The sequence below is a fragment of the Acyrthosiphon pisum genome, chromosome A1, assembly GCF_005508785.2.
Source record: "Acyrthosiphon pisum isolate AL4f chromosome A1, pea_aphid_22Mar2018_4r6ur, whole genome shotgun sequence".
NCBI classification, from domain to species: domain Eukaryota; kingdom Metazoa; phylum Arthropoda; class Insecta; order Hemiptera; family Aphididae; genus Acyrthosiphon; species Acyrthosiphon pisum.
The window spans coordinates 59,945,801-59,959,632 of NC_042494.1; the positions used below are offsets into that span (position 1 = coordinate 59,945,801).

At 28.8% G+C, this 13,832-nt stretch overlaps 1 protein-coding gene across 1 annotated transcript in view; it reads right to left on the reverse strand.

The window, feature by feature from the left end:
• Positions 1-9,406: 9,406 nt before the first annotated feature.
• The window catches only part of LOC100160778 (nucleolar transcription factor 1-A), an 8,289-nt gene continuing 3,863 nt past the window's right edge, over positions 9,407-13,832 (reverse strand). Inside the window, exon 2 of the mRNA XM_001949901.5 lies at positions 9,407-11,904. Coding sequence (XP_001949936.1) covers positions 10,198-11,898 — 1,701 coding nt within the window. The 5' untranslated portion in view covers positions 11,899-11,904 and the 3' untranslated portion in view covers positions 9,407-10,197. The remainder of the gene's footprint in view (positions 11,905-13,832) is intronic.

Sequence of the window (13,832 nt, forward strand, 5' to 3'; positions counted from 1 at the left end):
ACTATGTACAAATTATATGTATATTTTTTTTTTCAGGAAGTTCTTGAGTTTGTGCGTATCCGTATCAGTCCATGGCATGCTGCCCGAGGATATATGTGAAGACTTAATTACAAGGTGTCTAGCACCCTGATGGTCAAATGGGAGGTCTTGGGTGTGACAATATGACAGTTGTGATAGTTTGTTTCCTAGGAAAAGGACGTACTTGGAAAGAATTACAAGTACCCCCTATTTTGCGCCTATTTGTGTATTTTTTTTGTCTTTGTCATCAATTTTTGGGGCAATAAAATTCAATTTTCTAATTTGTCATCTTTTCTGGCAACTAAATTTACCTTGGTACTATGACTATGAGTGATCAAAAGTAAAAAAATCACAGTAGTTTTCAAAACCGTCGGGAAAAAGAAGAAATTTATGAGCTTGTTGAGCTGTTTATAGCTGTTTTTACTTTTATTATAGATTTTGAAAGCTATTTGGACGATTCACTTTTGAACCCCCAAAGGCTAGAATGCTAGATTCACTTTTCTACCAGTCAGTACCGGAAAAGGTGCAGATGTAGAAAACCGAAGCATTTTTATTTTTTACTCCCACAAATGATGACGACAGACAAAAAATAATAGTTTATTTCTTATTAATTAATACAAAAATCGTAACAATAATAATTAAAATTAGGTATTTTCTTTTGTGTTGTATAGGTATTAGGTACTTAGACATTGTATATGTTTAAACTTACTCTGCCTACGGAGAGTGCCATAAACCAATATAAAAAAATGTATCTAGATAAAATATTTATTTTTCATCTTTATCTAGATAAATAATTTAGTTATCTTTATCTACATAAAATTATGTTTATCTCGGCTCAACGCTGCGATTTTCATTAATTTTTAATATATTTTTTTTTGGACTGTTTTAAATGCCTAAAAAATATTTTTGGTAATTTTTGAATTTTTGAAAATTTCTTCCAGTCAATCGTTGAACCGTGACCCCCAGTGGCGCCGAACTAATTTTTTTTAGGCGTGGCAATGAACAATAAATTACTTATACCCACCTAACTTTTTAATAATTTAAAAATGTGTTCATTGCTTATGTCGATTTAGATTTAATTTGAGAAAACATCAATATTAATCTCAAATTGCTATACTATTATACATTTTACTACATTTATAACGAATACTATTAATAAATATAATATAGTTATACAATATTTCACACCATTATTTTTAACTTGCAATTCACTACCTATGTCATGCGAGAAGTTGAAAAATAAATCAAAAATGAACTTCGTTTTTTTGACACTCGGCAACCCCATTCAGTTTGTGTGGGGGCTACGGTCGGTATGCGTTTTTTATGTGAGGCAGATAGATCATCACAGAAAACCTGAGTGGTCACCCATCTGGGAGTCTGCTCGACCGCTGCACACATTACTATATTAGTGACTGCGTCCAATCACCAGGTCACCATACAACGAACTCTAATACCAACCACGTTAAATTGTATATTGTATGTTTACATATTTATCGGTTTAAATTCTTGTCAAATGTATTATATGTAACATTTGACATATCAACAAAATGTGTACAATATTACAATCCTTAATATAGCAATAATACTGAGTAGTAAAATATATAATGGTATATACAGAATACAGATTAGTGCAAGGCTGGGCAAGTTAATGATTTTTTTTAACTCAGTTAAGTTAAGTTAATATGCACCAATAACAAAAAGTTAAAAGTTAATTTAACTATAGGTTAACTCAGTTAAGTTAAAAGTTAATATACACTTTTTGTAAACTTTTTATTAAGTTAAAAAAAGTTAATTTGTTTATACAACGCTAACGTACTTAATTTTTTTCCAACCCAAAACTAAATTATAGACTATTGTGTTTATATGTTATACAGTGTTTCCATATTAGTTAAATTCGAATTATATACGTTTTTTACTTTAAACAATTCACGGTAAATATTTTTGACATGAAAACGAATTATACTGAAGCAGTGAAATATGATAAAATTAAAAACAAAATAAATTAACTTAACTTACTTCTTGAAATGAAAAATTAACTCATTCATTTCACGTTAATTGAAAAATAAATTTAGTAAGTTAACAGTTAAGTTAATGAAAAGCCAAAATTAACTAGTTAAGTTAAAAAGTTAATATAAAATTAACTTATTAACTTAACTTTAACTTTTTAACTCGTTAATGCCCAACCTTGGATTAGTGTACATTTGAATCGTTTGTTGGTTGTTGCCACATCGATAAAATCAAATATTTAAGTAACTTGATCATCATATTTAAAAGGTGATTTTGAAAGGATTTAATATAGATACTTCCATACTTGTATATTTTAGAAAATTAAGGTTTCAGAAATATAGTAAAAATATATTGGCCTAGGTACGTTATGTTATTTGGTATTAGCAAGACTTAAACAGTTAACCTAACTAATAATTAATCATAGAAATAATAAACTAGATATAGGATCATAGTCAAATACAATTTTAATGTGTAGAAAACCATGTAAACATTCAAATTAATAATTATGTTTAGGTATTCTTATAACGTATCTAATATATAGAGTGTGACAGTTTTTATTATATATATAAAAAAAGAAAATTAAATATGTCCATTTATATTCAATTATTACCTAATAATAGTTAGGGATTAAATGTGTACCGGTTATTTGGTATATTCAGTGGCGCCGAACTATATTTTAAAAGGGGGGGGGGGGGCAAGTAAAAAATTATACAGACTACCACCTCCGTTTATGCCTGCTTCAGTGCTGCATATGTATACATTAATAGCTTATTAGTAGGGCAGAGGACTTGTAGCATTTGCATATTTTTTTTGCACAGCCACAAAAATAGCAGAGTGCGAAACAAATACGTTTCATGCTTCCACAAAGCTAGTTTTGACATTTTATTGTGTATATAAATGCATATTTTACGTTTTTTTGGTTTGTAGGGCATATTTTACACTTTTATACGCTATTTTATATTTTTTGAGACATATTTTACTTGAATCGATTTTTTCCACAGTGACATTTTTATTTCAAACAATACAGTCAAAATGTTTGGATAAAAATTTATTTATTTTTAATTTTTGTCGTTTAATATGGTTTTTGACTGTGCTCGGGAGCCTCGGGCACACATTTTTCTTAGAAGCGATAACGATTTTAACGTAAACTATACCTATACGACATCACCACCACAGATACGTGTGTACACCATGCGGGCTTTTATTCGATTAGGATAAATAAATAATAATGTTAATGTATTATGTATTTATTATTTAAATAAAAAGGCTAAAAAAATTTTAAGTGCATATTTTAATTGCATATTATATGGGGTTTTTTAGTGCATAAGTGCTTGCATATTTAGAGCTTTTTTAGAGCTACAAGTCCTCTGCCCTACTTATTAGCAACATAATTCATAAGTAGTTTGCTGGGGTACCCACGGACCCCCACCCACCGAAAAAAGGGGGGGGGGGCGGTTGCCCCTCTTGGGTTATAGGTTCGGCGCCACTGGGTATATTTTTTCATTGCTCAATATTAAAAAAAAACCCAAAATATATAGATCTATTAAAAATTTGATATAGGTATACAAATATATAGTATATAGGTATATTATAAATTTATAACAGGTAATTAAAAAATATAAAATGTATCAAAAAAAGATATTGAAAGGATTGCTGAATCAAAAAACTTGAAAATTTACCCATAGACCATAAGTTATTTTATATTAGAAGTTCAAAATTAATAAATAGGTATATAAAAATTAAAGGCACAACATTTTTATAAGCATTTTAAATCCAAATGTTGATAAAATCCATCATAATCGCGAACATTATCAAATTATTTTGTATTTAAAAATGTATATAATGCTCAATTTTTATAGCTAAGAACTAAAAGTTCAAAATAAGGTTAAAATATTTATAAATATATGTTATATCTATTTAACTATACTGCAAATAATAGGTAACAAATTGGCAAAAAAAAAAACAGCGGTAAGACGGAAATATTTGCACACTAGTTTTGAATTAAATTTATTTTGATGTTTTTGTTGTAATTAAAAATGATTAGGTATATAAATGACCTAATAAATGACCCTAAGAGTTAAAATCTTAATCAAATAGGTACTTAAAGTACTTACATTTTATATAGACCTAATATTATAATGTCTAAAATATTTTACACTTTGTAGAGTCTACATAGTACCTACCTAATAACTTATTATTAAAGCAAAATTACATTAAAAATATAACATCTAAGACGTAACCAAATAGGTACCTATGTGATTTTTATTTATTAGATTTACCGAATTCGTTACCAGGTACGGCGCTAGAATTGTTTTTCGGGAGGGGGGGCAGAGTGGGGCAAATATTTTTTTTACACAGGCTAACGTTTTTTCAACAAACACTGAGGTTAATAAATAAAATATGTATATTTCCCTACCATCATATAACATAATATAGCTATATAGTAGGTACATAAGTTTTTATATTGTAAGCTCTAAAAGTCTAAACAGATAAATAGATAATATTATGTACAAACTTTTGAATAGTTCAAGATGTTTTAAGAATAATGCCAAATATTTTTTATGTACCTTATGTAAGAAAATATTTAATCACAGACCTCCAACAACTATATTCATAATTAATAATGATGTACAAAAATGATGATTTCTTTATGACTTTAATATTACATACGTTTGTGAATGAATAATTATGGTTTTTTTTTTACTTATCTGCATATCATGAATATAAACTTAAGTAATTGTGTTTAAAGTAATGAAAGTATATACTATACGAAAGAATTTCCATAAATTAAAAATTTTTTAAATTTAGGTATATTTCATAAATTCTTTGATGCAGCTCATTTAAGAATAATGTTTTATGACTTTATTATAATATTGTACATATTTGTCAGTGGTGGGGCTGGAGAGGGGACTGAAATGTTCCCTGGCCCGTTCGTTACCAAATGTATTCATATTTCATTTATTTTTTCCATTACCTACTAAGTTGTGTCTTGTTACTTTTGTATTTATTATGAATTTTTACTATGATAACAATAGGCAGTGTTCGGATTAGATAAAGTATTTTTTTTATCTAGATAAAGATACATTTTTTTAAATGGGTTTTAAATTTAGGTATATTTTAGTTGGGCACTAGGAACATAATAATAATTAATTATTAATTATAAACCATAAACTTGGTTTGAGGATCTGTATAAATATTTATAGTGCGTTTGTACAATTTCGCGATTTTTATCAATAAAAAATCTATCTAGATGAATTTATGTAGGTATAGATTAGTAAAAAAATTATCCAAGATCAACGTTTAGATACTTCGTAACTATTTATCTAGATAAGATAAAAGATGAACAAATAATTGGGATTTGAATTTTGAAAGGAATTTAGTCTCGTATACATTTTAAACATAATACAACGAGCCCATGGATGATGGTCCTTTCGCTGATAAATTGTTTAACTAAAAGCTGTTTTTGAATAAATCAGGCTTATCAAATCTATTTTAAGTGCACCTATAATATTGTATAATTACTTTTAATTAATGCAATCTAAACTACGACCTGCAGCCACATCTTAATTGGTTGACGGAATATCACTTCACGCGTGAAACTTAGCACTGTGTTGGCAGCTATTTTAAGTCGAGGAAAAATAATTTAATTAATTGAAAACATTACTTTGCTTTACTTCAATTTTAACACTATATATAAATACCAAACTTAAAAAAGTTAAATGCTTATTGGAAATAATTTACTGTCGAAATATCACAATATACCTAAATAAACTAATTCTATTCAAATAAACAGTGTATAGGCACAACAATAAACACTACTAGCCAACACAGTATAATATCAATGTTATATGCGACATAGCGTTTACTGTTTATACGTCATATAATAATAATATAATAATAATAATAATAATAATAATAATAATAATAATAATGGGGGACGGAGTGGCCGAGCGGATTAAGGCGTCGGTTTGATGCCGGCGGCGGGCGGCATTTTTCTTCGGGCAAGTCACGGTGTCCGGAGAAAAGTGCCACCATCCTCCACCCGGGCATGGCAGATACCTACAGGTGCCCGCTAAAAAATCTGCCAAAACCAAAAAACACACGTGTTTAAAACTTACAGTAGGTACTACCTTCCCAAACGGTAAAAACCACCATATGGCTTAAGTTGCCGCGGATTAATTAATAAAAAAAAAAAAAAATAATAGGTGTATAACGTCATTGAAGGTACTTCAGGTATTACGTATAGGTATAATCATACAATAGTATATTGTGTGGCGAGGGCTGGAAGTGAGCAATTTCAGTCGCGGGCGACGTGTGTAGAGCGACTAGCGAGCCGCAGTCGTGGGCGGCATTTCACTAAAGACCGAAATTTCATTCCCGCTCGAGCCACATATGTGGCACGTATGTGCACATACTATCTTTTGTCACACCTCTGCGTTCATCGATCACCTCAAGTTGGCAAAGGTAATGCACCATGCAGGGATATTCTATGCAACAACCAGACTATTCTACGAAAACAATTTCATGAAAGAAAATTGTTTGCTCGAGAGGTTATAATATGAATATAAGATGTAGCCCACGATGTAGATAATATAAAGTTAATGTTTTGTAAGGACCGTGAAATAGTTTTCAATGTTGCCCCAATAACTTATTCAGGAGGAAGTAACATTTTATTTTATCCCCAATGATTTTTTGAAAGCATACAGTATACAATTTATATACCTATACATTTATCTAGTTAAGTCTCAAAACAAATTAATGTGACTATTTCTGCAGGTAAGGTTTTCTTTTAACTTTTCTTTGGTGGGCAGTCGAAATTTTTTTAATTTTCTCAATTTTAATGAATTTTGTTAAAGTTTTAACTTTAGGCCCCTAAAAAATAATATACATATTGTGGACCTGTGTTCAACTTGACTGAGAGAGAAAATTATTTATCGACGATATTTAAAAATAAAAATGTTAAAAGCTCAAAAACAGTCAATATATTTTGAATATCTTGTAGGAAATATCTTGTAAGGAAAATGTTCATATATTATATAAAAATATTGTTAAAATATAAAGTTTTTACAGTTATTCATTTTTGAGTTATAACAGAAAAACATAATCGATTTTGTCGATAACTGGTTTTGCGTGAAAATTACTATTATACTTATTTGCTAATTTTTTTTCACGACGTTTTTCTAAAATTACTGGGAACTTTTTTACCTTTGAGCTTTGACCCGACAAAATACCAACTAGATTCACTTTTCTATCAGAAAAGACACTGAAGTAGAAATTTGAACCATTTTTACTATCTTAATAGGTAATTGCAGACTTAAAATAAAAATAAAATATAAAAGCACAAATCTTTGTAAAATAAAATTCATTCATGTAAGCCGGGGGGGGGGGCATTACCCCCCATATTTCAGTTAATAGATACTAACTGTTTTATCACTTGTAAAATAAAAATAGTAAATGTACCTACTATATTATCAGACATTTTTGACTTTTTACACAACACTATAGTTATATTGATTATAAATACTATAATTTATTTATTAATGGTAAAACTATTAATTAAATTATTAATTAGTTATTACTTATTGGTTATTTCTAACGTAATCACACAGTACCTACACACTGCACGCTACTACACACTAAGAAGTTATCTTTCTTACATTTGTACAATATATTTTTATACTTAGGATTACGATTAGCCTCCAATTTTGGAAGTACACCCACCCCTAAAATAGGTGTAACGGCTGCCACACCTGATACATGGATTCGGCGCCACTGCAGGTGACCCCGGAATATGGCTGCATTACAGTGACCCACTTGGCCTCTTAGGCACCAGCTACTGTATAGTTGCTATAGCAGATTAGGCTTAGCAGACCGTTACACCTTGCACACCTTTTTATACATAGGTACCTCACAGTCCTCACAACTAAAATTTTGTTATTAACAATAGTTAAGTACAAATTAATAAAAATGAGATTTTCTTATGCCCATAAATAGTTCAAAATGAGTCAATATATTTTGGAAATTTAATTTTGTATAGAAAATGGTAATATAAACAGACAGTGAAAATGTAATGTATGTTCGATTATTATTTATTAGGAACATTTTCAAACTTTTTTTTTTTGTGTTACAATTATTTCTATTACCCATTTCATCAAATATTGATATTTTGATTTAGGTACATATTTAACAAGCATTCACTTTTAAACTATCCTAGTCCATCCTCGATCGAAATCAAATTTTAACGCTGCGTAAAGTCGAAAAACTTCTCTCGGCCGAAGTAACACTTAACTGCCAACTGGTCTGGAAGTTAGTTTCTAATATTTTCAAAGACAATCTTATAGTAGGAAATATTTCATTATTACATTTCGTTAAGGCATCATCTAATGCTGTAACAGTTCGTTGGTCTGGTGTACATTTCTTCCATTTATGGATCCACAACATAATCTCACATAGTCACACCTGGACATAAAAAATAAAATCACATAGATAGCTATAGGTGCCCGTGTAGATATTGATTATTTTCAGTTATTTTATTGAGTACCTACCTTTTCATCAATTTAACTTCTGCATTTAATTTAGAAAATTTAGTTGCTACCACGATCTAAGATATACATAGATATCTCAAAGTGATACCTAATAATTAATAGGTACCTATCAATTTCACAGTATCCAATATATAGTGGTAAGGTACCTATATAAATACTCTGCAAAAAATTTGTTCAGTATCTATTGCTTGATAATTGTTATTATTTTTTTCAACTATCCAGGTATTTTTAATTCACATCCAATATCTGTAACCAACAGTCACTTGCATTTGATAAATACAGTAACACACAGTTTTTACGTCTTTCTTCTAAAATGGTTTTTACCTCATCTATTCACGAAGAAATATTTTTTTAATCTTTTCATGGTAGAAAATGTGCGTTCTGGTGTTGAATTCAAAACTGGTCACCTTGTCCTTGTCATTACCCGCTAATAATTTTAAAAGAAAAGTTCTATCTGGAAAAATTCAGAATTACTTTGAATAATATGCTTCAATGGCTGAATTTGTGTAAAAAGTAAAAAACGTCCAGGTCCCAATCATAGCAAGAATCAAAAAAAATAGATTAATGAATAATAACAAACTAAAATGGTTAATCATAAATAAAAAACCTGAGGGGGTCGCTGTGCTGTATAGTAGCATAGTGTGATGTAGGTACCTCGTCATTTGTCACTGTAATGGATGTATTGAAATTAAAATTCATCTGATTTCAAATTTCAACATAAATAAATGTTGATATATTATTATGAAATCTATTCCGAGCAGATACGTCAGTCAACCTATATGTGTACAAAATAATTCATTATTTTCATATTGGATCGGTAGGTAACTGAATGCATGTAAAGATATTTAAATACTTTTATTAAGAAAAAATATATTTGTTTGTCAAGTATAACATTATTTTGTCTTAAGCATAGGTTACAAACTAATGGTCTAATTATAACCTTCCATTGATTCATTGATGAATACAATAATTACTAATTATTATAAAACTATCCTACATTCCCATAACAAAATGTATTATTTTTTTACGAATGAGATTTCAACATAAATTATTTTAATATCTCAAAATGCATTTGAATCTGTTTAAAAGAATCGAAAAGAATAATATACAACTATAATATTAATATAATTATTATATTGAACAAAATAATATTATTAGAACCCTTTATTATTTTACAAACTATTTTCAAATTTTAATTATATTTCAAAATATAATATATTAATTTTAACTTTATTTCATGAAAACATAAAAAAAAACATGTAGAAATAATTATACTTAAAAACCCAATAAAGTTGATTTAACAAAATATATCATAAATTCAAAAATAAATAAAAGTTATATAATATTATAGTTACTCATCATTATTTAATAAAATAGGTTTAACTTAATTAGAAAAATAAAAGTAACAATCAATGTTGATTAAATTGCAAGTATACTATTTAACATAATTGCCTTTTATGAATGGATAATATCTAAAAAGATGCAAAAAATTGTTACAGCAATCAAAAATTCAAATTAAATGGGTTAAACGGGAATAAAATTAACTTATACAATGTAACTAATATCTTAAAATAATTAAACAAGAGGTATTAATATTGAAATAAAAATGAAAATAAATGTTTTTGTTTTACTCTGAATCATCATTATCATCATCATCATCATCGTCTTCTTCTTCTTCAGATGAAGAATTGCCTTCATCCTCTGATGCACTAGAATCATTTTTGTCAGTTAAAAATTCAGGTTTTCTCAATTTTAGATACAATTGCAAATCCTCTTCAGAAAGGGATCTTAAAAATACTTTCAAACTTTTCATATACTCTTTTTTAAGGGTTTTAAGTTCATTTTCAAACAATGTTTGTTTTCGTCCATTTTTTTTCTTCCAATCTTCTAAACTTGCAATTGGATGTTTATCATTTGCTCCTAATTTACTTCTGTATAATTCAAATGCATTTTTATAAGGTAATTGTTGTGGTTCATTTTTGAATGTTTTAGTTTTCGCGTTATATGTTGAAGTACTTTTTTTTTTAGGTTTTTCTGTGGGTTTTTCTGAGATTACTTCTCTAGCATTAATCCTAGGTACAACTTTTGATTCAGGTTTCTTAGGTTTTGTTTTGTTTTTAGACATTTCTATTTGTTTTTCATCTTCTGGTAGTGTATTTAAATATGCTTCAAATTCAGTTTTATATCGCTCGGTTATAACTTTCAACTTATCTGAATAAATTTGTCGCTCTTCATCAGAAAAAGCTTTCCATTTCTTTGCCAACTCTGTCATTCTCTCTTTAGGAGGAACACCAGCTAATGCATCACTTTGCAACATTTCTTTAGAGAAAAGACCATAATTATTAACTGGGGGTTTTTTTGGCTTGCCTGATTGAGAATCCAAAATATTTCTATCACCTTTGGTCAATGCACTTTTTGTAGGCATAGTGAAAGCAGGATCATTTTTGTGGTCTTCTTTTAGATTGTTTAAATACGTCTGTTCTCGTTCGTTTGCCAATTTAATCCATTTAGATTTTTTCTTTTCTGACATACCTTCCCACTTTTCTTTTAATTTGTTTTGAATATCAGCTTTATCAACATTAGCAGATTCTAAATCTGTAGATTTAGATTCCATAAAAATTTGAAATGGAGTTTTCGGTTTATTTGAATCCTTAGATTTGAAACCTACACTTGTTTTATCAACCATTTCAATATATTCAGTCTTTAATTTTATTGCTCTATCAAGAAATGTTTGTTTTTTGTCGGGAGATAATTTATTATACTTCTCAGCAATGATTTGTGTCAACTGTGGCAATTTTAAATCTGGATGTTTTTTCTTGTATTTTTGTAGTTGTTCTGTGTAAAATAACATATATGCAGATCTAGGTTTTTGTAACCGATTTGTTTTTGAACGATATGTATCAATGCCCTTAGTTTCCAATAAATTTCTAGCATCATGAATAAGATCACCTATAGTTTTAAATGTCCTGAGCTGATCTTGAATTGCTAACCAAGTAGATTGACATTCTTCTTTACTATAGTTATCAAATTGAACTTTATCCCAGTCTAGTTTCGCGAATCGACTTCGAAATGTTGTATTGTCACTCTTAGGAAGTACTGACTCCATTTTAGATAACAGCTTTTGAATGTCATCTTGAGGCCAACGGCTGATAGCAGGATTGTCATTTTTTACTTCATTATTTAATCCATTATCATGATCAGACTGCTCATCAGAATCATCAGAAGAAGAGGAAGACGACGATGAAGACTTTTTTTCTATTATGCTTTTTCTTTTTTTATCAGTGCTTTGAACAGCATTAATCGACTTTCTTTTACGTTCCAAGCCCATTTTTATCTGAAAATAATAATTGTAATTGAAATAGATTTCCTTTTTATATTAAAAGGATGCTACACTCGCATGAACTGTCTCAGTCTTACAAACGCATAACATACCAAAATGTACACTCTGAATAATCCATTTGACTTCTGTTTAATATTAGAGTGAATTGTCATATTATTAAACTTTCAAGGAAGAATGCTATTGAGTGAATTTCGTAGGGGTTTTTTTTTTTATATTGTAATTTTAAAGAGAGTTTACTAATTTTTAAATGTACAGTCAATTTAAAATTTTTAAATGCTCGTAACTCACTTTAAAATTAAAATATAAATAAATCCAACAACATTCACTAGATAATACACTTACTTGAAAATTTTATAATATGACAATTAAACATAACATATCAGGCACGTATAAAGGGGGGTTTTCGGGGTTCAACCCCCCCCCACGAAATAATTTCTTTAAAAATTAAGTCAAATTTATTATATTTCCTATTATTATAAAATATTTTTAAAATTAGCTGTTGACTGGTTTTCTTTGTTTATTAGTCGGGTATGAAATACAAGTTTATACCTATATCTAATATATAAAATGCTCGTGTCACAGTTTTCGTTGCCATACTCCTCCGAAATGGCTTGACAGATTTTAATGAAATTTTTTGTGCATATTCAGTAGGTATGAGAATCGGCTAACATCTATTTTTCATACCCCTAAGTGATAAGGGTTATCCAGAAAAAAATAATAGAAGTGCTCAAACAGGGATTTTGATAATTTACAGTAGAAATATTTGTTTATAAATGGTTGCTATGGTTATATATATAAAAAAAAAAAATATTATTATAAAAATAATAATAGTGTATTATATATTGGTTGCTATTATTTAATCTGGCATGTTTGTTGATTAATATTATTATTTGTATCAATATAATAATTATATGTCTGAGAATCGGTTATTATCTAAGTTTGTATGCTGTGCTATAAGTAATTCCGGAGTTATGGCCTCTTAATTGGGTAGATTGGTCTAATCTAACTGGGAAGAAGATAGGCTAATTTAAAAAGGGTTAAATTTGTTTTTTTTTACTCATTGGATTTTAATACGGTTAAGTTAGGTTTTTGTATTAATTGATTATATTAATCCATCGTCGTGGAATTAAGTAAAAACGACAAACTTGGTATAACTTTGATATTGCGTAGAGTTAAATTATACACTTACGTACAAATAGCACGGGGTCCGCGATCTACCGCAGGTAGATTGCCTACCTGATAATGTACTGCTGTGAATCAGAATTTTTATCCTGGGCAACAGAAAAGTTAAGATAAATCTAGAACATCACACACCGAATATTAAATAACGCATTGAACAAAGTTTGAGTCATATACAGTTTGTACATTTAACGGGTAACGAAGTGCACGGGATCAGCTAGTAGTATTATAGTTGAATTATCGAGGTGATTACTGAGAACTACGCACGAACACAGAACTGTATAGTTGCAATTTGCGATATACCTAGAAAACTCATACTTTGTGGATAATTTTATCTTATCTTATTTCCATATTCGATCGGTCACCAAAAATTTCTATTGAATTGCTAAACTACAATAATAAAATCATTAAACGATGACGATCGTTTAGTTTTAGTCTGTGTTCAGTATTCAAACGGTTATAATATACGAGTAACGAGTGCGATAGTGTTATGGTTATTTTTGTGAGTTCTAACTTATGAAAACTGATTAAACAACCAAATTTGTTAAATATCATTATTCAATTTTGGTGTAAAAAAAATTAAAAATAATAAAGAAACTGAAAGTGAATCGAGTAATATTGAAAATATTGCAACCGAAATTGATGTAGTACCAAACGCTTTGCAGACCCAACTTGATACAAATATAAACAATGAATCATTAAAAAATTATTCTCTGGATATTGGATTATTTTTTCAGCTTCTA